This window comes from Neomonachus schauinslandi, chromosome 12 (genome assembly GCF_002201575.2).
Source record: "Neomonachus schauinslandi chromosome 12, ASM220157v2, whole genome shotgun sequence".
Taxonomy (NCBI): Eukaryota; Metazoa; Chordata; class Mammalia; order Carnivora; family Phocidae; genus Neomonachus; species Neomonachus schauinslandi.
The window spans coordinates 16,439,506-16,467,265 of record NC_058414.1 but is presented as its reverse complement, the minus strand read 5'-3'; the positions used below and the strand labels follow the sequence as shown (position 1 = coordinate 16,467,265).

The 27,760-nt window shown below is 41.7% G+C and overlaps 1 protein-coding gene across 1 annotated transcript; it reads right to left on the bottom strand.

Moving 5' to 3' along the window:
* Positions 1–2,194: 2,194 nt before the first annotated feature.
* Positions 2,195–27,194, bottom strand: SLC26A3 (solute carrier family 26 member 3). The gene is made up of 20 exons (XM_021682907.1): positions 27,064–27,194; positions 26,415–26,554; positions 24,868–24,978; positions 24,444–24,616; positions 23,027–23,191; positions 21,158–21,310; positions 20,687–20,769; positions 16,744–16,891; positions 16,519–16,632; positions 16,324–16,401; positions 13,343–13,438; positions 11,945–12,051; positions 10,721–10,790; positions 10,537–10,629; positions 8,920–9,015; positions 7,902–8,135; positions 6,275–6,329; positions 4,414–4,556; positions 4,226–4,291; positions 2,195–2,218 (listed from the first exon to the last, which is right to left on the bottom strand). The coding sequence occupies exons 1-20, from the start codon at positions 27,192–27,194 to the stop codon at positions 2,195–2,197; spliced, it is 2,280 nt and encodes a 759-aa protein (XP_021538582.1).
* Positions 27,195–27,760: the final 566 nt, after the last annotated feature.

Here is a 27,760-nt window from a genome sequence, read left to right as displayed (position 1 = left end):
AATTAAATGAATTGATTCTAGATATATCTTAAAGGTAGAGTCAATAGAATTTCCTGACAGATTTTTCAACCGGAGCCGCTAGAAGGATGGAGTTGGCATTAGCTGGGGTGGTAGAAGATGCTGGTAGAGCAGACTTGGGGGAGAAGGTAGTGGATCGATGTCCAGATGAAGAATGCAGAAAAATGAATTAAAGATTCCTATGGTCTGTTCTTGTTTATGCAGTGTATGGTCAAGCTTGCATTTAGAACATTGCATTTACATTTCCAAGTGGTAAGCTCCCGTGTTTAGACAAGAATGTGTATCAAATACTTAAATAATCATTAGAAAAATTTTAAGGATAAACTGCTTAGCATGTATTAGCTTCAGCCTTTCTTAATTTCAGTAATGTATCTGTCTCTTCACACGTTACTCTGTCTTCCAGTTGCATCACTGGATATCCTCTCCCCTTCAGTGCTTGCTCTGACTTATGTAAGTTTTCTTTTTGTCTTCCAACATGATCTCTTGGCCTTCTCCTAAATCAGGGATCAGATTTTTGTACCAGTTTCCAATATTTGCTCTGAGTCAGGCAAGGAGAGGCCCAACCCCATGTGTTCCCATTACCCAAAGTATATCCACCTTAGAGGCCTAGGAAAAAAAATGTTTAAGGGTGAGGATAAGTGAACCTCTAAGATGTTAAGGTTGACTAGATTGAAATGGCACAATGCTTGGAGTGTTCCATGTTACTTTGATTAGCAAGAAGGGTGTAAAGAGCACCTTTATTTGGGAAGATGCAGACATCAGCCATAATCCTACATCAGGCTTTTGCTCCACTCCCAAGCCAAATGATCGGTAAAACAGGCTTATGTTTTCAATGTCCACTCCCTGACCTCTACAGAGAAAGAGCTCTTAACCTGACATTCATGGAGTAGCCTTACATAAATGCATGGTGTATAAATCCTATATAAAGTGTGTGTGTGTGTGTGTGTGTGTGTGTGTGTTTTCCCTAAAGTCTGTAGGGTGGATGAAGCTCTGTAAGAGATCCATAACTCAAAAATTTAAGAGCTGTTGCTTCAAAGAGTGCCTATTTTCTAGTTTTTAAGAGCAGCTATGTAAATAAACCTTTGTTTTACCTTACTGTCATTGATTTTAAATCTAATAGACTCAGTAAAGACACTAATAAAGGATAGAAGGGTACTTTGACAGTAAACTTTTAGAGGTGAGATCTAAAACAACTGGGACTTTTCCCAGTGATGAAGTTATTTTTGACAAAGTTACAAAATTATCTATTACATAAAATAAATACAACTTTGCACCAAGAACAATGCCAGCAAAAAAGAGAAGCATGTGTGCTGAATCTCATTCTCCAGCTAAATTGAGCACTAGAGTTGTTATTCTGCCCTGTGGGTTGCAAATAATCACCAGCAGTGAAGAAAGAGTCAGACTTTCTTTTCTTTCCTCTAAGACCAGGAAGAGCTGGTTACCCATCATGTTTTCTCTTTGCTTTTCACCTTCTTGCTTTTTCATTTTATATCTTCATTAGCTTATATAATTCTCATACTAAGAGGTGGAAGGAAAGGACTTGTCTCAAAAGCTAACTATAGTTACAGATACGGCATTGGAAGGATTGTGTCTAGATCTGGGTAGGAGGTCGTTGGGTGCGTTAAAAAGCTGTAGTGATAAATCATCAACTCTGGGCAAAGTTAAGTGTCATTGCAGGGTTTTCAGATGATTCTCATGTGTCAGGTTTCCAGCCAGACCATTACAGAGGGAACCCACAGCGGGCGTATTTCAGAAAGCTAACAAATTTAACACAACAAGACATGTCCACTGTACAATGGGATTTTTTAAAATGGAAATATATCCATATGAACTGTATAAATTACAAGATTCAAAGCAGTGGTGTAAATACACTGCAAAACCTATGCATGAAGGTCATGACTTGGATGGGAATCTGTCAGTGCTATAAAAATACGTATAAACAAAACATTTTCTTCCTCTGATAAACCTACAAGATATTAAATTAAGAGTATTTACACAATTTTATACTAGACATGTGAAAAATATACCATGCTAGAACAATCTTGTTCCAAAATTTGAAACATAATTCTGTCAAGTAAAAGTATTCTTCATACAATGTATGAACTTATCAATAACTTCCCGGGTATAAAGTTGTTCTTTATATGACAGGTGAGGATCCGTCTGAATTATATTTTGATTAGAATTTTGTTTCAACTGGTACCTGGAAGAAGATAGAAAGTTCTTGTCTTAAAAGATTTGTTAAGTACTGTCCCTTTCAATAATCCTATCTTGTACTTAAAAAGAGCAAATGTGGTCCATCTTGTTAAAATTATACCTAGAATTTACCAGAGTCATCCACAAATTTTTCATCTTGAATTTTAATGATCACATACCTTCCATTGCTACTTGGTTAACATAGACCCATGCGATACCATGTTGTGATGTAAGTGTATATTTCAAAGGCCTAATTTAACTTAATCAAAATGATACTACAGTGGTTGGAGCAATACACCCCTTCACAACTGTGTCAGAGGCCACGCAAGCTCCAAGCGGCTCTGTGTACTGGCCAGGCACCTTCAGCCTTTATGTGAATCACCCCTGGTGGCCTGATATATCTTCCTCTAAGTAATGTAGTGAGGAGTTGGCGTCACATTTTTGTTGTTGTTCATTTTTTTTGTCTTAATATGGGGAAACAGGTACAGGATTGTCCTGACTACATTCTGTTAGATGGTTGGTTCTGAAGCTTTGATTTGACACAGTAGGTATAAGTTCTGTTTCTACACTTTATCCTTTCCAACTTGGTGACAGTTCTGAAACCAACGGCTGGGGAGAGGATTTCTAGTAATGCTGTCCTTATAGGGCCTCAGGCAAGGTGCCCCCTGTGGGTTTCTCTAGAATCCAGCCGTGGGAAACATGTCTGGTTGGAAACATGACTGGTGTTTTTTGAAAATGTGTGCCCACTCAGGCCTAGCTAACTTCTGGAATGGCTTTTTCATTGAACTTTTCCTATTTGGCATAACTTTTTTTTTTTTTTAAAGATTTTATTTATTTGACAGCGAGAGAGGGAACACAAGCAGCGGGAGTGGGAGAGGGAGAAGCAGGCTTCCCGCGGAGCAGGGAGCCCGATGCGGGGCTCGATCCCAGGACTCTGGGATCATGACCCTAGCTGAAGGCAGACGCTTAACGACTGAGCCACCCAGGCGCCCCTGGCATAACTTTTAATAAGGGCTTAGGGTTATCTTATGCTATATACTTCTTCATTTCTAATCTAAATCCCTTTTTTCTTGTCTTCTTAAACCTTTCTTCAAATAAGAGAAATACCATTAGCCACCTCCCATACTTAAAGACAATCATTAGATTCTTTCTCAGGATCCCTAATTCCATTAGTCTTTCACCAAAGGATAGAGCCACTGTAGCATAGTGAATAGAGCCCAGGGCTTGGCATCAGACAGATCTTGCTTCAAATCCTGTTGCTGTCACTTTGGTGTGTGACCTTAAGTAAATTAGTTAAGCTCTCTGAGCCCTTTCTAATTTCCTCATTTATGAAAAGAAGATATCTTCTTTGCATATTGTTGTAAGGATGAGATAATGAATGTAATGCACCTACCATGTACCTGACCTATAGCAGATACCCAATTTGATTTGTGATTCTGCTTTTCCCAAACTGGAGGCATTCCCTTAAAGGACTGAATATTCTAGAAATGAATGTTCTAAAATGAAATAGAACTATCCAGTTAAGTGAACTTGGCAAATCTTTCTGGTAAGGAAGGGGAGGAACTTCACTTTCATTGCTGGGCTAGGCTCTGTGCTGGGGACTTTCCCATGCTCCTGGGAAGCAGGAAGTGTGTATTAACTTCTCACTGCCATCACTAATTCATCTGTAAGTGGAAATAGCCATACCTTCTCCACCTCATGGATTACTAAAAGAGTAGAATAAGATGTTGGTTGTAAGTACTTTGAAAACATAAAGAGATCTCTCTACATATATGCTCAATATTGCATTAATAGAGACCTAGTATCACTATTTTCTATCCTTTTTTTGTACTGGTCTGAGTTTATTTTCCCTCAAAGTCCCTATGAAAACTGGCATTGCTTTCATTTTCTAGGGAAGAGGCCCAGAGGCTCAAACAAGGGCTGGACTTTCTGCAGCATGCTGGAAGAGGCCTCACTGCTTTTCAGTTTTTTGTTGTGATGTCTAGATAAACCTAAACTTGTTGAAGAATCTTACCTGACATTCCCGATTACGTAATCCTCCGTTTGTATCTATGGTAAAATCAAATTTCATTTCTTTTTCCTGAGAAAACCAGAATGGAACCACGGATTAGGAATATATTTTTTTTAAATGTTGAAAAAGAAAGGAGAATTTAAGCACAGATGGTTTTTATATAAATGTGAAAGTCACTAAAGAGCTGGTACCTGACTGGGAGTAAACTTTGAAGCATTGTAGTCCTTCTTCATCCAAATGTGCAAGACAGCATCGTGGATTGTTAAGAAAAAGATTGAGTCCTTGACTTCATCATCAAAAAATTCACACTGTGCAAGCTTCTCAATGAAATCATCTGAAGAGAGGCAAAGAAAGGATAACAGGAAGAATTAATTGTTTCGCTGAAGGTTTCTTCTGGAGACTGGAGATTTGCGTTTCCATTTGCAAACGTGCAGTTCACTGACGTTTGGTCCGGTATTCGGGGCTCGCAATGGTACGATACCAGTGTACCGTTAGTTTGGTGTTTTCTGGAACGAAAGGATATCTTTCTAATAAAAGAACACATTTCCTGCCCTAATGTAAAAAGAAAGAAGGAAAAGATTCAGATGAGGAAAACTTTTAGTACTTCTCAGAAGAAAACCGATCCATTTTCCTTTAGGCAAGAGCCTAGTGAGTTAATTTCCCTGGCTAATGATTAGAGCAGCACATGTGGCTTATACAAAATTGGGATTCTGCCAAAATAGGACATATGCTCATAGACCAGTGATATGCTCTGGTTCTGGATTGCTGGACCTATTATTTACCAGTTACTTACTGTAGTACATTTTCCTAAAGCTGCCATGTGCTTTCAGAAAACACCTTCCTCGGCACCCCACATGACCCTGCCAGTTATCTTTGCGGAACCCCCTTCTTGTAGGCACTAACCACACTTGCTTGTACAGATCTCATGGGTACCGTGTGCAGAGCCTGGCTGAGTAATATGAAGGATCAAGAGATAAATTAGGCGTATGAAACTCACCCTCAAGGAAAATAGAACATGTCTATATACCTACAAGTGATGAAAGGAAAAGTGCCATAGAAGAATAAAGGCAAGAAGCAATCCAATTTTTTTTTCTTTAATGTTTTCTTAGCTCTTAAAATAATGGCCAGCACATAGTAGGTCCTCGTTTTTGCTGAATGAGTAAGAGAGGTACAGACCATGTGCTATGGAAATTCAGAGAAAGGAAAGATGGCTTCCTCTTGATGGGTGTCTGGGAAAACCTGGCCTAGCAGATCATATTAAAAGAACTCCTGAGGAGGGTTTGGAGAAAGATGGAAGAAGAGAAGGTACAAAAACATGGATATGGAGACACCCCCCCGGTCACAGGCAAGCTTTCAATACTGGCCAGACTTAGTCGTGAGGGATGGAGGAGGAGAGAGGAGTGCCCGGTGGTCACCAGAACCCAGGATGGAGGTGGGTGGCGCGCGATGGGAAGGAAGGTGATGATCTTAAAGACTAAGAGAGGGATGCCGGGCAGCAGAGGCAGCAGGATGGGACACTTTCAAAAAGATCTGAGATGATGGGGAAGGATTACAATTGTTTAGCAGATTAAAGGGTTACTGAGATCAACAGAATAGTTTTAATGATAAGGAAGCCTCCAAACTAGAATATGTCTGTAGATTTTACGGGGAGGAGCCAGTGGAGAGGAAAAACCAAAGATGCCAATTTCATGCCTCCCTCAGGAAATGTGCACCTGTCCCCTCTCCCTAAAATGCTTTTCCCTAAGATACTGTATTATGGGCTGAGGAATCTAGGGAGGTGAGGAAGAGAGAAAACCTTTTCAGGAAGATCAGAGTTAAAAATGGTTGCATATTCACTCTTTTGCTGCTTATGAAAATTAGGTTTCAAATTGTAAAGTTAATTTAATTACACATCAATACAACTAAAACAAAAAGATGCTATTTCCTTAGGGATTTCTATTGGTTTGGCACTTTCTTGGTGATCATAAACAAGACCTAGACTTTGGAGAGGCCATTTACATTGAGAGTTGGCCGTGAGCCTGAAGTGATTGTCAGAACATAAAAACAACTTACCATCACTTCCAACAATATACACATCTACGTTGATCCTGATAAATTCTTGCAGAATCTGTTAAAAAGAAAGTAGGTCTTCCTTAGGGAACAGTTTTACTTGTCAGAAACATAAAGAAAATGATCATAATTATGCCTTATGGGTGTTGTGTTGCTTAGAGAACCTTTTACATTTTGAAAAGAGATTAACAGTGTAAAGAGACACGAAAGCTAACAAGAGGCTCTGTGACAGGAAATAAATCCAAAGGAAAGAATGCTCCTCTTCAGAGAGAAGTTAAAAATGATCATTCTTATGGGAAGTATGATGGGAAATCTGTTTCCACTCACAAGATGGGTTCTGATTTAATTTGAAAACCATTTCCTTCATGGGATGACCTTGACCTGAGCTTTCTAGCCACATAGAAGTAGAAAAAACCAAAACCCTGTGGCTTGTAAATTTGTTCATTATTCCTGTCCACAGTGACTGGATGTATTAACACTACTGAATCTTGATTTGTTTTCCAGGTCCTAGGCTAAGAATAAATACCAGTAGTGATGTGAGTGAGGTCATATAAGGTAAGAAGAGCAGCTTATACTATGGATTATTTTAGATGATCATTAAAACCATTGTCATCTTCAATAAACACCAAACCTCTAATAGGCACTGAACTAAGAGTAAGGGCTTTAAAGAAACGTAAGGTAGAGTCCCTGTCCTTTGTGCTATACTGCTGGGACCAAAACCAAATTGTGTGTGTGTGTATGTGTGTGTGTGTGTGTAGCTTTTTGTCCAAAGCTAAAACAAATGCAAAAACAGAAAGAAAAGAAAAAGCAAGCAGTTTTGAGAGTTCTGTGATGTTAAGATTTTTTAAAAAGTCTGAAGGAAACGAAATTGATTCAATTTTCTAATTTTGTTTCCAGTTCACCCATATTTAATAGATCTTATCTTAGCTCAGTTCTTATGTAGGAGGATACCTGTGAAAACCCAAGAAAAAGAGGGGTAAATGTGGAATTTCTTAAATTTTCTTTACGTCTCTTTCTGCATCTCTGTTGGAAACCAATTTATTTTAGAAATGTTGACAGAACCATGGAAAGGAAACAGAGTACAACCTGAAGGTTTTAGTCCTATTTTTAAATCACACGTGATATTGATTCTTTCACATAGCTACTTTTTTGGCAGGGGGCGGTGATGGGGGCTGGAGAACAGATTTTATACAGCCAACTGAAATTTCATCAGCTTATAATAGATAAAGACAAAACAAAAGGATCCACTATTCCACTTTTGTCCAAGACCTTCCCAAATATTCAGTATTTCCAGGACAATTTAGATACAGTGCCCACAAGGATCTGAAGGTCCTGCAGGACTGGAATTTGGTAGGAGTGTGGGCATAGTTGTGTAGTGGCAAGTTCAGCATACATTAGAAATATGGGTGTGGTTGTCTTCAAAATTAGAAGCCAGCCTCCTGGGAAATGCTCTTTTAAAGAGCTCACTGAACACATCCCCCCCCCATTCCCACTCTCTGCATGGAATATCCTAACATTACGATTTACTTCTACTTAAGTATGTATGATCTAAAGGAGCATCTTTCCACAAATATAACTTTTTTCCTTTGGCCACTGATTGGTTGTGTTCATTAAGAAAGAAAGTAATTACCGTTTTGAGCCCCCTCATTGAAGAAATGTCAAGAAACGACACTGCTGAAAAGTCAAGAATAAGGCTATGCAGGCTGATTTTGGGGACACTAATGTTGAGAGGAAAATCGGTGTTCCAGTCTATCTGGAAGGGCAGGTCGGTGGTGTTGATCGGCTGATCCAGTTCTTCTATCTCGTTGTTGTCCATCTCGTCGTTGGAATCTTTAAAGCCATCACTGGTATATATAAATCCTTTCTGCAAGAGAGGACAATAAATATGCATGATAACTCTGACCAAGAGAAATACTGCATATGTCAAAAATAACCAGTGAGTGTCTGAAGCACAGATTCAAAGTTAGGTCAAGCTCTTTTCTTTGGAGAATCACATTTTCCCAGGAAAACAAAAATTTTAAAGATGCCATTTAAAAAAACAACATTAACTGACATATGACGTACCTTGTTTATCTGGCATTTCACTTAAAAGAATGGAACCAACACCTGGAACTACATTTTATACGCTTTTAGCCATAATACCCAGAAATGTGGTCAAGAAATTTACTGGTTTCATGCCCAGGAAATAATCAGTCTCACAGGACTAAAGAGGCCCTTAGGAAAAACTAAGGAGGCCTAGAGGTTTTTTGCCAAAAATGCTATAATTTGGTCATACAAATTGTCAGACGTATACACAGTCCACGCCGGGCTAAGGTTTTGTTGGTTCCAGGGGCACCTGGGTGGCTCAGTCTGTTAAGCGACTGCCTTCAGCTCAGGTCATAATCCTGGAGTCCCGGGATCGAGTCCCGCATCGGGCTCCCTGCTCAGCGGGGAGCCTGCTTCTCCCTCTGACCCTCCCCCCTCTCATGTACTCTCTCTCTCTCTCATTCTCGCTCTCTCAAATAAATAAATAAATAAATCTTTAAAAAAAAAAAAAAGGTTTTGTTGGTTCCAGGAATTAGTGCATATTGAGATAACTCACTTGTGGTTAAAAATAAAAACATACTTTTTCCCATTAAAAAAAGAAAGAAAGAAAGAAAGGAACTTACAGGTGTCACTTGCAAAAGGCCTTTCTTCTGCAGCTTCCGGATTTTTTTCAAAGCTCTGTTGCGCTTGTGTAGAATTTGTAGTGGATTGAAGCCAACCTGAAAAATCCATTGCTATCTTACAAGAGTGCGGAATATGATGCTGCTGAATATTCTACAGCAGAATTCTAATAACTTTAAGTGGGATGGGCCGGGCTCGGGGCACATGATAAAGGTATGTGTAATAAAATGTAGAAGTGGTTCAAACAACGACAGCGATGGCTTTGTGTCAACAGCTTTGGTCTGCTCAGCCTGTGTGCCCTTATCAACATCCAAAAACCTCTGTGCCACCCAGGGTTCGTCTGTAAATTACCCATCAATGGGCCTAAACTCTCCTTAAATCAGTGTGTGTTTTTGGCCTGTGCAACTCTGAGGGGACTTTATTTACTTTCTACTTGTTGGATATGGTGGCATTTAATTAGTACTCTGCTTCTATATCATTTTCATTCTACTGAATTTTATATGATTGTATTTTATAGTATCTATTATTACATGATTTGGGTTTATAATTTTAGTATTAGATCAGATGGCAACCTTCATTTTCTCCTTTTCAAAACAAATGTGGTCTTGCTGTGGCAAAATATTTTGTTCCAGAGTCATAAGTAAGGAGAATCACATTATGTAATAATGAAAAAAAATCCTTGACAAAAATGTAGTTAGATGGAAGATACTAGATTAAGTGAAAAGCACAGTATGTAAAGCCATATAAGCAATATAATACCATTTTTGAAAAAAAATAGCTGGGTAGAAAAATATCTGATGCATGCCAAACTAAGAATAATAGGGTTGAAGGCAGGATCTGTATGCAAAGGACAGGGCAGACCAAAAGGCAAATTCGAGAATAAGTGCTGAGCTTTTATTTCTTGACCTTAAAAACTGCTTCTTCGTCATCTTCTCTTCACTCCATCAGGGACACTCAGCTGTCATTTGGTGTTAAATATTCATTAATGTTATATTTATTCATTGTCAGTCATATTCCAAATATTCACTTGCTATCCTGAATATATTCAATGAGAGTCAAATAGTAAGTACTCTCTTGTTGTTTCTGAAGTTGACGCCCAAAGCAAATCTATAGGATACCCTCTGCTAAAAACCCAGCAGCCCCAAATCTTGTGGTAAGTCCTTTCACTCCACAGCAGAATTTGATAAAAGGTGACTCTGGGGGCTCCTGGGTGACTCAGTTGGTTAAGCGTCTGCCTTTGGCTCAGGTCATGATCCCAGGGTTCTAGGATCGAGCCCCACATCAGGCTCCCTGTTCAGCGGAGAGTCTGCTCCTCCCTCTCCCTCTGCTGCTCCCCCTGCTTGTGATCTCTCGCTCTCTCCGTCAAATAAATAAATAAAATCTTAAAAAAAAATTAGTCTGTATTGAACTTCATCCAAAGGGCCTTATTTCCCAACATATTAATAGACCCCTTACCAGGTAGTTTCGCCTGCTCTAGAACACGGGACAGAAAAACACGAACACAATCCAGCTTCAACATATGTGAAATCAATCACCCTCTGGTTACAGAGCAAACATTTCATTCCTAGATATTCAGTGGAATTACCCCCCCCAAAAAAAATAACAACTTCAAACCTTACAGCATCGATAAGTTTCTGTTTAAAGAACTGAATGTTTGCAAAGTAGATGGGGGCTGGACACCTGAAGATCTTCACCCCTTCTGGCTCGTGCATCTGTAGGGCAGAGAAGTAGTATGAGACGAGCCCACTGGACTCATATTAATATCTTTCAGCAAGTCAAAGTAAAAAAACGGATCTTCCTTACGTCCGAGTAATCTTTCTTATTCTTGTAGATGTTGCTCCTTCCAACGTTAGCCAGAATGCTGCATTTTGGACTATAGGGAAAAATCGACACCAAGTGAATCACTCGTGCGTGTTTGTTAGGTCCTTAAGGCTAACACTGATTTCCCCTAGCATATCAGGACTAGGAGCAGGCTCACTTTCCAAATATAAAGGGCTGGGGAATCATCATGCATCCAGACACCCTGGAGGGCAAACACCTCGTTTTACCTCTACTTCCACCCCTCCTAGAACAGCCTAGAACAGCGCCTCCCATTTACCACCTTCCATCTTACAAAGTGCTCCCATATGCTTTTGCTGTTTGGGTTCCAAATATCACAGTTATTCAATGAAATAGATCCAGTTACCCAGTTGTACAGATGAGGGCATGGAGAAGCACAATGTGTTGCCTACAACCACTCACTCTGTCTCTATGATTGATGGGTCCCTGATAAGTGAATGAAAACTTAACGGAATCAGAGAGGGCAGGAACATTTCAACATAAATGTATTCCATCAGCCAGGGATTAACTTTAACCACCCCACCTTCTGTTCTAGAACTCCTGAGCAACCAAGAAGCCTATTTCTCCATCACACCATGTCATCCAACATAGGCTGAGTGACCACATGGTGGTGACATTATATGGCAGAGATTTAAGAATCAGGAAGATATTTGGACTGGATGTTAAGAATCAGGAATGCTAACTAGTTTTTTGTGGACTTTTCAGATAACAGGGGCCTTTGAGAAGTTCTCTAGTCCAGCCCCCTGTTTTTAGATGGGAGTACAATCTAGCAACCCGTAAAAAGGAACAGCCCTCCACTAGACGTGGAGAATCCCACAATCTTCTCTGGAACCTATTTCCGTGTCTGGCAAGTCTATGGCAAAGACATGACACCTGCTCAGAGGCTAACGCTCCCAGTTTCCGGCTGGGCAAACAGACTCTGCAGTTTATATGATTTCTCTGAATTGGTGGCAAGCGGGGAACAGACCAGTAGCTGGTGAGACCTGGGCTGGGGATGCTCTGAGGTCAGGGCATGTCTATGGCCCTTCAGGCCTTGAGGGGAGCAACGTGAGAAGAACAGACCAGCCAGTCTCGATAGATATGCATGCCTGTCAACTAAACTACTTTCCCCTTAATCAGTGACAAGTTTTACGCCCTCCCACAGGCATGTCCAAGTCTGCAAGGATGCAGAGCACGATGCACACTCACAACTGGGTCCTGAATACAATGGTCAGGAGCTGAAACGCCACGCTAGCAGCAAGGCCTAAACCGAGTCCCAGGACAATGGCAAAGATGAAGGTCATGATCCAAATTAGCTGTAAAAAGAGGGCGACACATGCACAACAATTTACTCTGACTCAACTGCAGTGTCTTAGGTCCAGAGCTTTCAGAAAGCATGAACTTGTAGAGCCAAAGCAGAGGTTGGAAGTGTACAGGACAAGGGACCTGCCTCGAGAGGTCATTTCTTTTTTCTTTTTTAATTAAAGATTTTTATTTATTTATTTGAGAGAGAGAGTGAGAACAAGCAGGGAATGGCAGAGAGAGGGAGAAGCAGACTCCCCACTGAGCAGAGTCCGACGCAGGGCTGGCTCCTAGGACCCTGGGATCATGACCTGAGACGAAGGCAGACGCTTAACCAACTGAGCCACCCAGGCGCCCCGAGAGTGTGTTCATTTCTAATCCCATCCCTGACCCAGTTAAGGAAATAATTGAGTCTATCTGGCAGTTAAAACCGCAGAGCCAGCAGTTGTTGGTTAAAATCAGCAAATTAATCAGCAGGGCTTCTACTGATTTTTGTTTTCTGGTGGTCTGCTGATTTAATAAATGGCTACTATCTGTACAAGAATTTTAGCATGTCAAAAGGGTGTTAAAATCCCCAACAATTATCTACCAGGAACAAAAGTAAACCAAGTATAGCTGATTGCTTTATGCTTGTTAAGTACCATAGGATATGTTAACAATGTTTTTACGCCCCAGACTTTGATCCTGGTAAAATTATGGACTCTGTGTCTCAAGCAGGGCATGTCAAGAGCAAGGGGCTCCTTTATAGACTATTTCCAAAAGGAATGTTCAGAATTTAAACTCTTCACAGATTCTCTGGAAACAAACATCTGATGTAATGAAGAACAGAAGCAACCATATCCTACTAGTGTTTCATGGAGCATCGCCTACTTGCAAGTGGCTCCTTTTTTTAAATTCAAATCCCAGAGCAGGATCATTAGAGTATGCAGTTTAAAAATAGCAAATAAAGGGGCACCTGGGTGGCACCATTGGTTAAGCCTCAGACTCTTGGTCCCCACTTCAAACAGGGACATCATGGTCATGAGATGGCGCCCCCAGTAGGGATCCCCGCTCAGCGCGAGTCCACCAAGATTCTCTCCCTCTCCCTTTGCCCCTCCCCCGACGTGCACATGAGCACATGTGCTCTCTCTCAAACAAATAAATAAATCTTTTAAAAAAATAGCAAATGAAATAAACTCAGATTATTTGAATAGATAATATAGAAACCAAATTTCACTTGGTTTATAATATGAATGTGCATTTCACATCAGCATTAGCATGTTGTCCTGATTTCTCTGTCTCTCAAATATCGCTCCCTCTACTCACACAATCATACTTATCCTTTCGCCAGAGTCTTCGTATCTCTGTGAACTGCATCAGCATTCCCTTCAAGTTCCCAAGTGCTAAAGCTGCCAGGACAGACTGCAAAAAACATAAACAGCAGATGTACTTAAAGATAATCAAATAAGTCACACAGAATCAAAGGTGAAGGTTGTAGATAAGTGTGTCCTTTAAAGGGCCTCAAAGCCTAGCCCAGAACACACCTTTTCCCAGTGTATAGTGCTGTGCAAGACACACCAGACCTGGGACTCTGACCCGTTCCCAGGCATGACTTTTTCCCCACCGCAGTGACAGTGCCAGGCTATGGGTAGAGGAAAGCACTTACTGGCCTGTACCTTGGGACAGAGACAGGCAGATCTTAAGACTGATGCCTGAAATAAATTTTTCCCAATCAGAGACAGTCTAATGTGTGTTTATTTATTGGAGCTGGGGAGAAGGGGTTGCTCTTTGTTAAAAAAAAAAAAATCTTGGGGAACTTGGGGTTCCCAGAAGCGTAATTCAAACCTCTGAGGATGATCAGCATTCAACCATTTTTTTAAAAAGGTTTTATTTATTTATTTGAGAGAGAGTGCATGCACGTGAGTGGGGGTGGGGCAGAGGGAGAGAATCTCAAGCAGACTCCGGGCTGAGTGTGACATTGAAAAGGAAATTGCCAGTTCAGCAATGGTTAGCTGGTTAAACAATGGTTCACAAATGAACATCAGTTACAAAATGCTGAAAACTGAGTAGAGTCTGTAATCTAGTTGACAGTACGGTTCCAGTGTCCCTATCCTGGTTCTGATCACATACTATAGCTAACGTAAGATGTCCCCGCCGTGGTGGCTAGGTGAGGCGTGCACAGGACTGCACACAGTGCCTTCTCTGTTGGGGGACCTGAGTGTAAAGCAGGTCAGGTGCTGCTTGCAGAAGAGGCAAACCCCTTCTCTTTTCATTAGGCATTGTTTTCTCACCTGGTCAGTATTCCACGGAGCAACAATTTTTAAAAATTTTTCATTGCAATATAGACACAAGACAGCCCTTTAAAAAGTAAAGATTACAGAGCACTGAGAAGCCATAGAAAGGAAAAGGGGGATAATTTTATCAGGAACCAGATCTCCATACTGCAGTTGATGTAAAGGATTAAATAAATATAAAATGCTAAGAACTGGGGCACCTGGGTGGCGCAGTAGGGTTAAGCATCCGACTCTTGGTTTCAGCTCAGGGCATGATCTCAGGGTCCTCGGATCAAGCCAGGCGTCGGACTGCACGCTCAACAGGGAGTGGCTTGAGATTCTCTCTCTCCCTCTCCCTCTGTACCTCCCACTCTTGCTCTCTCTCTTTCTCAAATAAATCTTTTTAAAAATGCTGATAACTGCTAATGCTTAATCAGCACCCAGGAGACATTTATCATTAGCTATTATTGTGGGTTATTTTGCATAGTTCACATGATAAAAAGAAACAAACCAGCTATCCCGGTCAAACAGATATTGCAGATACAATGGTCTAAGCAGAACTCATCACATGGATCCTTTGTCGAAGGGGCTTTGACTCAGATCACAATGTCCCCGGGTGTGCTTTATTCGTGAGAGAGATAGGATTTAACTGGCAATTACTTCCCAAGGTTCTCCAACTCAGCATGGGCGATGTAGAGCCCAAGTGTACCCTTGGGATGAGGAACGATAGGGCAGAATTCTCTAATAGGGGGGTTGCATGTGCACTTATTTTTACTGAGATAGACGTTCTTCTATTTCTTTGGTGGTGACTTCATGATTCCTTCGATGCCATTCCTTTGGAAATCAGTAGGTTAGCTTATGGAGAATGCATATTCTTGGCAGAGAGTACTCTGCATTGCTTGATGACAGATTTGGTCAGTGAGGCTCTTTGGGATGACCACACTGTTAGTCTAGAAACCTGGGACCAGATCCACTTTCCAGCTACCAACCAACAAGGAAAAAGCCCTAGATATCAACTAAAAAATACTGTGGGCTTGTGTCCTATCTCTATGTCCTTTGTAATGAGAAGTGTAGTATCATGTTCGTAGAATAATAACAATACAATAATAATCTTAATATTAATGGCTACATATATTTAGTGCTTGTTCCATGCCGGGCCCTGGGCTAAGTCCTTAATGTGCAATATTTCATTTAGTTTTTGCAACGACTCTGTGAGGCGGGTACTGTTTCCCTCCCTATTTTTACAAATGGAAAATGTAAGTTTCAGAGAGGATAAGTAATTTGCTTAAAAGCACACAGAGAAAAAGAGGCAGAGCCCGGATTAGAAGTAGGTCTCCTGAACTTGAGAGCCGGTGCTCTGTGGAGTATCTCAAAATTACATCACCTCCACAAAGAACAAGGTATTTACCATTGTCTGGTTTCCTAGAGATCCTTGCTTTTCCAGGGTCTGCTGTTATTTCTTTAATCTGGGGGCTGCAGCCGTTTAACAAAGCATGAACCCAAACCCTCAAAAATCACAGCTCAGGAGAGATGGACCAAGGAGCAAGACGGTGACGGTGTGAGGTTTGTGTATGGCTGCAATCTGATAGTGTTGGTCTTGGAGTCGGCCCAAACCCTGGGAGCTGCAGGGTGGATCTGTAAGAACGGGTTGTGTGGCTGGTAGCACCACTCTCTGAACTTGATAGAGGCCCTGATGACCTCAACCCTTAAGGAAATCTTCACTTCCGTCAAGCCACGTCGAGGCTGAAGCGCCTGGGCATCGTTCCGTCTAAACGTTAATTATTTTGGGGGAGTGGAGCAGATAAGGGAGTCGGGGCATTTCATTCCTAGCATTTATAAAATGCTGCCAGGGGGAAAAATACAGATTTTTGGCCCTAGACTATCGGCTAGGAAGGGTACTCGAGAATTTTCAGTTCCCTCATTTTCCTGTCTAGTTTGCACTTCCAGAGTGGAAGAACCAGGGTCGTTGATTCATCATCACCCAAAGCAGAGAGAGAGAGAGAGAGAGAGAACCCAAAGAGAGACTAGCGATACCTTTTGTAGTGGCTCCAGAAGAAATCCAAGGGCTAAAATGACAATCAACACGATGATAGCAGAGAGAATCCCAGCGATCTGTAAAGACCAAAAGATACTCATCGCAAAATCGACACACCCGCCCCCCCCCCGCCCCAGCTCGGAGTCGCTGGCCCCATCGCCAGGATGGCCCTCACAGTAAAGACCCCCAAATACCTGTGTCTTGCCCCCAGTGCTCTCCTGAACCCCGGATCTGGAGAGGGCGGTACTCGCAGCGAAGCCTTTGAATGATCCAGTGAATATGTTACTCAATCCCAAGGCTATTAACTCCTGGCAGGAGAACAAAGAGGAATCCTTTTCAGAAATGGCACTGGTCGTACGATGTCCACACAATATTACTTAAAGTTGCCTAAAGAGACCCAGCACAGGTCGTAAACTTACCTGATTGCCATCGATCGGATAATCATATTTGAGGGAATAGACGCTGGCCACGGAGAAGGCCACCATAAAGCCAACGATCGCAATGCCGAAGCTATCGCCGAGGGTCTCTTGGAAAATCTGCATGTCAGGTGCGATGGGGGGCTGAAATCTGAAAAGGAAATGGAGCGAGTCTGAATGTCACCAAACTGCTAATAAACGTTCAATGGCATTCACTTGCCCTCAGGAAAAGCCACATTCCCTGGCAAGGCCCTTCCCCACCCCCACTCCTGCTCAATCACTATCATTTCCCAGAATTCATGCTCCAGCCATACCAAGCTTTTGTTTGTTTCCCAAAGGCATCATCTGTACTTTCACCTTGGAAGCTTCTAATTTGCTGTTCCTTCTGCCTGAACTATTCCCCTCATCCCCATCCCTCCTTCCAGAAAGTCTTCTCTCACCACCAAGGTCAGGGTTAGGTGAGATTCTCTGAGCTTCTCCAGCCCTGGATGCCTCCCGCCCCCTCCCCCCAACTCTCTCCCCAGGCACAGAGCAGGGACTGTGACTACTTCATTGTTCTATAACCAAGACCGAGCGTTCTTCATGGTGAACATCAGGTGGTCAATAATTGTTGGGCAAATCCAACGAGTGAATGCAATCTAGGCTGAGTTTGGTCTCACTTTGAAGTGTGACCAGCAAGAATTTAGCACCGCTGCAAACTTTGGAATCTGTTATCTTATTGTTGAAAAGCAATGTTGCCTGAATTTGATACCAGAATGTAAATCCAGTCCCATGATAGTGGCACATCTGATATTTTGCTAGTATAGCGCATTGTAACATACACTTCTGTCCCTATAAGCTTCCTGCAAAATGTCTTAGATCCCACCTGTATTGTTACACTGGATTGAAAAGCATCACCCACAATCCCTCCAATAGTTACCATGGATGAAGGTCTTTAAGCAAACACAATTAAAGACAAGAGAAGCGAGAAAGTCTTCCCTCCATCGATAACAATACCTTCCATGAAAAACCCTTAGCAAACAGATGGGCCTTGGACTCTGCCCTGGGTTCCACAGCTGGAGACAAGCGTGGCCCTGACAGGGAAGGGCATTCATAGTCACGCGGTGTCAGGGAAATATTCAACTCAGAGAAGACCCTTCTGTGTTTGTACCTCACGACTTCAGAACAGTCAAATGGTATTTGCTAACTGTGTTATAAAAGGTCCAAGTATCTCCGAGTCCACATCCACTGACTGAAATGCTCACTTCCTTCCTGCCAACATGTGTTTCTGACTTAAATCTTATTGGAAGTGAGTTTATTGGATTCATGCAACTCTTTCTTAATTGCTGTTCATGTTTGATGAATGTCTGTGTTCATGCATTTACAGCCTTAGTTTTGACGAAGTACCGTGAGGTATACGAGGTATTCTGCAGCTACCATGAATCAGAATGTTAGCCTGGAATGTTGTTTTTCCAAAAATAAATCCCAAATTGACTATACAATTGAAATTTGCTTTTTATACCACAGTAACCAGAAGCCTGCTAGTATTCTTTTGTCCTAGCCTCTAAATACCAGAGACAGAGTGGTGTGATGGAGATTTACAGTCTGAAAACTGGGATTCATTTCCTGGCTCTGCTTCCCTGCCCCGAGCCAGTTTCCTCCTTTGTAAAGGGAGAATAATCACACATGTTTTTTTTTCTTCATAATTTTTGTGAGGGGGGAGTGTCACATAAAATAATGAACATGAATACTATTTACACACTGTAAAGTATGAAGTGCCTATTAAGTATTATCATACGATCCCTCTGGAATCTGAATATTTCCTCCATGTCTCCTGGACTGTTTCAATGAGCACTTTCCTTCAGCCCGTGTGTGTGACTTCTTAAAATCACTTCCAAGGTGTCATACTTCTTCACAGCAGATTAATGATAATTAATAATCGTTATTTTCCTGTTATATTCTATTGGTGATCATCAGAAATTTAAAATACCCACTGAGGGTGCCTGGGTAGCTCAGTCGGTTAAGCGTCTGCCTTTGGCTCAGGTCATGATCCCAGGGTCCTGGGATCGAGCCCCATATCATGCTTCTTGCTCAGCGGGAAGCCTGCTTCTCCCTCTCCCTCTACCCTTCTCCCCTGCTCATGCTCTCTTGCATGCGAGTGCACGCTGTGTCTCTCAAATAAATAAATAAAGTCTTAAAAAAAAATAAAATGCCCACTCAATCATCACCCAGAAAAAATTGGAGTGGAAAAAGCATGTAAAGAGCCTAGTACCTAATTTAGGTGCTAAATTAGTAATAAGGCAGTGGGAACACTCATTGTAGGACAGGCACTTAAGCATGCATGTCACACATATGGACACACTTAATCCTTACAAGAATCCAATGGGATAGCTACTTTTTTCAGCCCCATTTTTAGAGCCAAGGACACAGAGGCATAGAGTTTAGTTATTTGCCCCAAATCAAGAAGTAACTCAGAAGTAAATCCTAGGCACTCTGCCTCTAGAACAGGCGAGCTTGTCTACCAGGCTACACTGCCTCTCTGTGGAGTGTAATGATTAATAAATGTGAGTTACTCCTTCCCCCGCCCTGCAGACACTGTGGAGAGAGATCCGTTGACATTCAAGATTTCTTTACTAAGAAGAGTCTCAAAAAGGGGCGCCTGGGTGGCTCAGTTGGTTAAGCGACTGCCTTCGGCTCAGGTCATGATCCTGGAGTCCCTGGATCGAGTCCCACATCAGGCTCCCTGCTCAGCAGGGAGTCTGCTTGTCCCTCTGACCCTCCTCCCTCTCATGCTCTCTGTCTCTCATTCTCTCTCTCGCAAATAAATAAAATCTTAAAAAAAAAAAATTAAAAAAAAAAAAAGAAAATCTCGAAGATTGTAACTCAGTGATGTCAAGTTTATGTTTCACTTCCAAAATCCTTTCTGGCAAGGTTCTCTTTAATTTTGTATCTACCTATTTATGTCTATCTGTCTAGGTAGTTTATGTCTCCTAAGACTTTTCAATAAAGTGTAATCACTTGCAAGCTGCAGGGTGGAGAGAAATCCCAGAAATAGCCTTTCAGTTTCAGACTAATTCCTACTTAAAGATCTTTTAAATGAAAAATGGTGCTTGAGATTCATTAAGTGTAACAAATGAATATCTGGTGATAAAAATATTTTTGCATGTATTTGCTTTTTCAAAAAATTGGTTATTTTAAAGTCAACAATGCATATAAATGCTGATTCCTGGAATTCTCAAATATCTCTTAAGCATGGGGAGGGAGGGAGGTCTTTTGTTTGTTTGTTTGTTTTAAACAGGAACACAACCTGTCCTTGGTAAGCAAATTGGAGGAAATTGATGCTCTGGTCAGAAGGCAGAGAGAAGAAAGCACAAAACTGGATCTCTCTTCTCAATCCAATAAAGGCAATGCAATCAGTGCATTTTCCAAGTCCTTGTATGAACTGGACCGCCCAACCTTCCGCAGCGTTCAGTGTTGTTCTGGCCTTGTTTTGAATTTGATCACGAGAAAGGACAGAGTGTGCCTACCTGGATTGCTCAAGCAGTGGGCTCAGGTATTCCTTCTGGGTCTCTTTTGAACTGTCAGAACTTGGCTCTAGTCACCTCCAACAAAACACTGCCTTTTGTTTATAGTAATTTCTGGACAAGGAAATCTGGTTTCATTTGGTTCCTTTTTATGAGGAGAAGCAGGTTTGATTTGCCTTTTTTTTTTTTTTTTTTTACTTTGACTGCTTCACTTTTCCCTGCGTGTGAATCCCTGCTCATCTGGTTTGTGAGTTCTTCCACGAGGACAGACTTTCTGATAATTAAGAACTGCAGAGCCTTTGTGGCTCCTTCCTAGAAGGAGAGTAGCGCGCTTTCCTCATCCTCCCATGAGGGAGGGAGGGTTCTGCGCTGGATGACTGCTTGCAGTCACTGCTCCCTCTCTAGTCAGTGCGTGGAGAGGCCAGCATAAAAGACACACTTACCCTCTGTTCATCTCCCCAACCACAGCCACCTTAAACCTGTTTTCGAAGTCAAAGCCATAGGATACACCTGTTGCGATCACAGTCTGCAAAGTTGCAAATTGCCCAAGTTAGAAATATGAGATATCACTCACAGTCTTCTTAGATCAGAATCTCTAGCCCAGGCTTTGCTACTTTTTAAAACAAAGTCCTGAGGCAATTCTCCTGAGCCACCAGAGGGAAGAACCGCAGCTCTGAATGGTCGGCCAGCCTCTCTGAGGCCTTGCTCTCTGTGCAGTCCTGTCTCACACGGAGAGAATGAACCCCAAATCACAAAAGGAAGTCATTAATTTGGAATGAAGAGAAAACCATACGAAATTTGACACCCAGAAACTGCAGAGATGGCATCTGCCCCACTAAAACCTCCTGAAGCTTTTTGACATAAAAACAGGAGACTAACGAATTATGAAAGGAAGTCGTAAGACGATCAGTTACCATGATGAGTTCAATTGGGATGGGCACTGGAAGTTTGGCTTTGTAGCGCTGATTTATTTCTTTAACCACAAATACAATCAGTAGGATAATCAAGGAGGTCACAAGGTCTGCAATATTAGTGTCCTCTATTTGTGTGAATACAGAATTCAGCACCTAAAATTATAAAAGCGAAAAACAGCCAAGTGCTATATTTTTTCTTCCTTTTTAAGAATCTTTTTTATTTTTTTATAAATTTGAGTATCGTTGACAACACAATGTTAGTTTCCGATGTGCAGCAGAGTGATTCGGCATCTCTATTACGATGTCATTGACTATATCCCTATGCTGTGCCTTTATCCCCGTGACATATTCATCCTATAACTGGACTCTATCTCCCTGCACCCACTTGGCCCAAACCCCCACCCCCTACCCCTCAGGCAACCATCAGCTTCTTCTCTGTATTTATAGGTCCGATTCTGCTTTTTTGTTTGTTTATTCATTTGTTTTGTTTCTTTCCCAAGTGCTATATCAATATATAATTTGGATGCAATATTCGATTATTTCCAAACAGCTTAAAAAAACATTGAGGCAAGAAGGACTGACGTGGGTGGAAGAGTGATTCTCTGTTCTGCTCATGTTAACCATGAATGAGTAATTGTAGACACTAGCGTGGGGGATATGAGGAGGGTAAGTCAGCCCAGTATCAGCACCACACTGATAGAGGGATGCTTGGGGCATTTTTGCTGGGAATCTCTGGCTGGTGTCAAAATTCCCTGGATACTTTTCACATTTTTACAACTGGTCTCTTCTGCTCTTAGGTCTTATGGGTTATTACTTTATAATCAGCATCATTTTCTATCCAGGGAATAACCTCTCCTTCCCAATAGTTTTCTTAGCATGTATCCCCTTAATTCCTGGCTTTTTTTTTTTTTTAAGGTTAAGGCCCTTCACATTTCTTAGTTAACTTAGTCACTTTTGGAAACTCGTTTCTTGGCTAATGGTGCATTGTACATGAACTTAATTTTTAAAACCAGCTGGATTCCCTTTCCATGGGATCTGCAGAGCTCAAGCAGGTCCAAACTAGATCCCAAATTGCTCCTCGAACACTCCACTTCTAGACTAGCCCTGGATGGGAGTGAGAGTTTTGGTTCCGATATGGAGCAAACTCTGTCTCAGCTCTCGAATACTGTCTTGATAGAAGCACCAATAAGCCCGAAATTCATAAAAGAAAGGAGACAACAAAGATCAGAGTGGAAATACCTGAAATTGAGACTAAAAGGACAATTAAAAAGATCAGCAGAACTAAGAGCTGGTTTGGGGAAAAGATAAATAAAACAGGCAAACCTTTGGCTAGACTCAGCAAGACAAAAAGAGAGAACTCCAAATTAGAAGCACCATGCACACTGTCCTATTTACATCTTGGCTAATTTCCTTTTGCTTTATAAACAGGGATGCGTAAAAGAGTCGGAAGAACCTCCATTTAAAAAGAACAAGACCTGCTTTTTAAACTTAGGGAAACATTATCACTCAGCACATTTCTTTCAAAAGAAGATTTTGAGGAAATTTTTAAATCATGGGACAAAATATTAAAACCTTTAATAATGAACTTAGATTTCTTTTTCTTTTAAATAACACTTAAGAGTCAAATCTCAGAGACATGGTACTTAATTTGTGTTGTTCACGTTAGCTGGATGGTAGATGTGGTTTGATATTTAGCGTTCTTCCCTTGGCCACTAATTTTTTTCTTAATGTGACTAAATTTCACAACCTGTTGGTTTCTTGGGTGTTGTCGGGAAGCCCCGTGTCAAAGGCATGGAAAGAAAGCTCTCCTAGAAACAGGATAGTAAATTTCATGTATTTTGATAATTTTGAGGCAAAAGGACCACTTACTTTGAAAATTGAAAATGGATCAGTGTGTGCTGGGACCTTCAGCTGAAGCATGAATTTGAGCTGAGAAACCAGGACATGCACTGCAGCAGCTGTGGTGAAGCCACTGATGAGGGACTCCGATAGATAGATCACCACGAATCCGAAACGCAGGACCCCCATGAGCAACTAGAAAGAGAAGGGCAAAGGCCTTTGGTAGTGTAGGTTACAGGTGCACTTCAGCAACTAGAGAACCAGTAGTGGAAAGGATTCAAAATGTAAAGGTTCCGCCTGTATGCAAATGAAGAAGCAGGTGTCCTTGCCTCCCGGAACACCTCGGGTTCAGGGTTCCTCCCTCTCCCTCCTTACCCCATCCTACTCCCAAGGTGGAGCATGTAAGTCTAGGATACCCTAATAAGTACCAGGCTTTTTCCTCCCCCCCCACCCTTTTAAGGTGCCATATCTTCAGAAGACTCATCCACATATCTTTCATAGCAAAATCCTATCTAGCATCCGCCCTCATAAATTTTCCATGTAATTTTAAGTGGCTTGCTGGCTGCTACAGCATCCATGGTGAGCATCCATTCATATGCCCTCAAACAAGTTGCTTGACTTTTGTAAGAAGTACACGACTGTGTACGGAACCTCAGAAGTGCTCAGTTTTAACTGGGGGCCAAAGTTGTTCATTCCCCCAAAGCCTCAGTATTTTGCAGTTATGTGCACGGACAGATTCTCCTTCATTGGATCCCTGGGTTGCCTTTCCATTCGTGTCTCCAGAATGCAGCCGGAGCTGCAGACATGCAAAGGTGCTAGATTCAGAAAAGAATCGGCTGTTTGTCTGTCATTTGGGCACACCACTAATGTCCTTGTTTACACTCACTTTCTCTTTCTTTAAGGAATAGTCTTAGCCAATAATTTCACTAATCAGAAACTCAGCCAACATCTTGAGGAATCCACACCATTTTCACTATTCACTATTCACCAGCAATTGGGTCAGGGGTGTGGCTTGGGCGGGAGGCTTTAGCCCCTCCATAATCCTCTTCAGCTTTCCTGAAATCTTTGATACAGACAGTTCAAAGTGCTCAACCCCAAATCCTTCCAGCTAGATTACAGTCCCTGAGGAATTGGAAAGAAAAAAGTTCCAAAGCTGCCAGGGTCACTATTACTTGAATTAGGCATTTCACTCCTCACCACTGGTGCCTCCCTCTTCCCATTTTCCCTTCTCTCTAGACCTGCGTTCACTCATCTTTGCAATGTGGATCTGCTCCTCCACTTCCGGTTGGAGGGAGTAGCCCTTCTCCTTTCCTGTGGGCCACTGAGAGAGGAATGGAAGCCAGGGGAAGAGTGAGGAAGGGGTGGCGGGAAGGAGACAGAACAGAAAGATGTGTATCAGTGAGGACAAGCAGCACAGGGAGGGCCGATTACATGAGAAAGCACTCACCTGAATGATTCCAGAAAGGACAGTGACCGTGGCAGCCACCATCAACTTATACTCGTCTGTTGAGGAATTGTTACTCATTGAGCTATTAGAGATTTCCAGAGCAGCTGTACTGTCCGATGGGGTTACTTTCACAACGACTGCTCCCACCATCATGCTCAGAACCGGAAATGGACCTAATTAACAGAGGATGCACTGTAGTCAATATGGGCTCCCTGAAGCACAGCTGTCTTTCAACCACAATGCAGCGGATAAGAAGACTACCAGCTGTTCTGGCCTCCTTCCCCACCCCCCAGTCCCAGTTCTTACAAGGAACTATGACTGCTGTCTAGGATCATGCACAATTTAGAATTGATACAGTGTGTGGCTAATGGAGTTAATAAAGAAAAAGCCATGTGAGCATTAATTAGCCCACAAACTCACTTACCCACAGATATGTGTTTAGAAGTGCCCAAGAAAAAGTAGACCAGAATTGGGAAAAAGGCCGCATATAATCCATAGCTTGGGGGGACAGTGACCAGCAGAGCAAATGCTAAACCTGTAAATACGGAAGCATCAGGGTCCTTATTTCAGGCAAGGGGAATCACAAAAGTCCTCCTTAAGTTCTTCAAGTGTTTCAGATTTGTACCTTAAAAATCAGTTACTTTATTAACTCAAATAGATTGAATATGTGAATGCAGGAGCTAAAACTACAAAACTCTTAGAAGAAAACATAGGTATAAGTTTTCATGAGCTTGGATTAGGCAATGGTTTCTTCGAACTGACACCTACAGCCTAAGCAACCAAATTAAACGCAGATAAATTGAGCTCCATCAAAATTTAAAAATGTGTGCTTCAAAAGTTACTGTCAAGAAAGTGAAATGACAACCCACAGAATGGGAGAAATGATTTGCAAATAGTATCTTGGATAAGGGTCTAGTATCCAGAATATATAAAGAACCCTTACAACTCAACAAGAAAAAGAAAAAGAACCTAATTTTAAAACGTGCAAAAGATTCATTTCTCCACGGATATACAAATTGCCAGTGAGCACATGAAAAGATGTTCAACATCATTAGTCATCAGGGAAATCAAAATCAAAACCACAATGAGGTATAATTTCAGACTCACGAGGATGGCTAAAATAAGGAAGGTAGATAATAACAAATGTTCACAAGGATATGGAGAAATTTGAACCCTTATATGTTGCTAGTGGGTTACCATGTGACAGCAATCACACTCCTAGGTATATACCCAAGAGACCTGAAACATAGGTTCACACGAGAACTTATACACAAGTGTTTATAACAACATTACTCCTAATAGCCACAAAGTAAAAACAACCCAAATGCCATCAACGGATGAACGGATCAACAAAGTGGTCTATCCATCCATAGAATATTAGCCATCATGCAAAGAGGTGAATTACCCTCCCATGCTACAACATGGATGAACCTTGAAAACATGATGCCAAGTGGAAGAAACCAGACACAAAGCACCACATATTCTGTGATTCTGTTTTATATGAAATGCCCAGAATTGGAGGCGCCTGGGTGGTTCAGATGGTTAGGTGTCTGCCTTCGGCTCAGGTCATGATCCCAGGGTCCTGGGATCGAGCCCCATGTTGGGCTCCTGGCTCAGCGGGGAGCCGGCTTCTCCCTCTGCCTCTGCTTCTCCCACTGCTCGTGCTCTCTCTCTCTCTGTGTCTCTGTGTCTCAAATGAATAAATAAAATCTTAAAAAAAAAAAAAAAAAGCCCAGAATTGGCAAATCAATAGAGACAGAAAGTCATTGCGAGGGAGATGGATGGATGTAATGGAAAGTGACTCTTAACGGACAGGAGGGTTTGGGAATGGTGCTGGTGGTAAAAATGTTCTGGAATTAGATCATGGTGATGGTTGCACAACCTTGGGAATATAGCAAAGAACACTGAATTTTATACATGAAAGGATGAATTCTATGACATATCAATTCCCTCTCAATTAAAAAAAGTTACCTTGTAGTACAGCTACGAGCCCCGTGCTGATTCCAGAAACAATGTCGCTGAGTAGCCATTCCTTTATCCGGTAGGCTGGTAACCAAGATGCTATGGGGAACAAAGATAGGGCAATCTTCTTGGCCTTCTGTGTGGAACAGCTGAAAACATTGAAAGCCACACTCAGTTAAGTCATATCCAATTGTAACTTTGGCACCTCATTGCAGTGGAAAATTGGTAAAGATGATACTATATTCAAGAATGAACCACCACCTTTCGCACTAACACTCGCCTCCTTACCCAGATTGACTGCCCCCCCCCGCCGCCCCGGTCACTACCAAAGGATTTTCTTTTCTTAAGGAAAATGCTGATTTTCTTTAGTCATAGTAGAGCTTATCTGTCATCCTCAGCTTGGATTTTACAACATTTCAGTTGAGAACTTTCCTCTACCCTCATTTCTGATGCTCGGATATGGAAAGATTGTGTCGAGAGCTGAGATGCTGTTCATTTTAGAGATTCCCTTTCCAGCTCTGGCAGGGAGTAGGAGGTTTGGAAACCAAAGATAAGAAGACCCTGAAGGTGATGGAGTAAAGCCAGAAAGGAGAGCTTGGAAAGTTAGAAGAAAGTGCTTCACTTATTCCTCACACCAATACCTTAAAAAATATCTTACCTACAACACACTTTGAGGTGATCCAGGAAGGTCTTACGATGTCTCTGTTTCTTCTTATGTTCCTCCCCAAAAGCATTTGCAGAATACACTGGCCTGGCTACAATGTACTGATTCCCAATGGGTTCGATCATTTTGCTTTCTCTGACGGCTGCGTTAAGAGGAAGACCTTTGGAACTATGTGGCAAACCCTTCTTCTTGCCTTTAGCAGCTTCAAATGCCTGAAACCAAACAGAGCTTGCTTCTTAAATAACTCGGAGATAATGTGATGCAATTTACAGATGAGTGATCTCCGAACTGAATGTTACCACCTTTTGAGATCAAAAGAGGCAGGATTAAGGGACCTAGATTGTGTTTTGAGACAGTGATACCACTTTTTACTCCAAGGAGCTGGACACGGCTCCTTTGGGTAAGTAAACAAGGGCTTTTATTATTTATTCTTAACAGATCACCAAAAAGCAATAGAAATTGACTCAGTTTACTCATCAATGAGTACTTTTTTTTTTTTACTTGTAAAGTGAGATCTCATCAAGAAAAGAATTCACTTTAATTTTTTTTTTTTCTTAGAAACGTTTCCAAGGTTATGGCATTGGAGTCCTGGGACAGATTAGATTTAAAATCTACTCATTGCCCTTTTCCTGCAGTCAAGACCATTCTGTTTCCGCAGCTGAATTTTTGTAAGACCCATGAAATGCTTGAA

What these genes read in the sequence shown, in the direction of transcription:
- SLC26A3 (XM_021682907.1), bottom strand. Translation starts at nt 27,194, where the DNA reads ATGATCGAACCCATTGGGAATCAGTACATTGTAGCCAGGCCAGTGTAT. An exon ending in TTCTAAACACATATCTGTGG is followed by an intron (nt 24,617 to 24,867) that starts GTAAGTGAGTTT and finishes TCTGTTAATTAG; the next exon opens with GTCCATTTCCGGTTCTGAGC. An exon ending in TCCCAATTGAACTCATCATG is followed by an intron (nt 20,770 to 21,157) that starts GTAACTGATCGT and finishes GCAACTTTGCAG; the next exon opens with ACTGTGATCGCAACAGGTGT.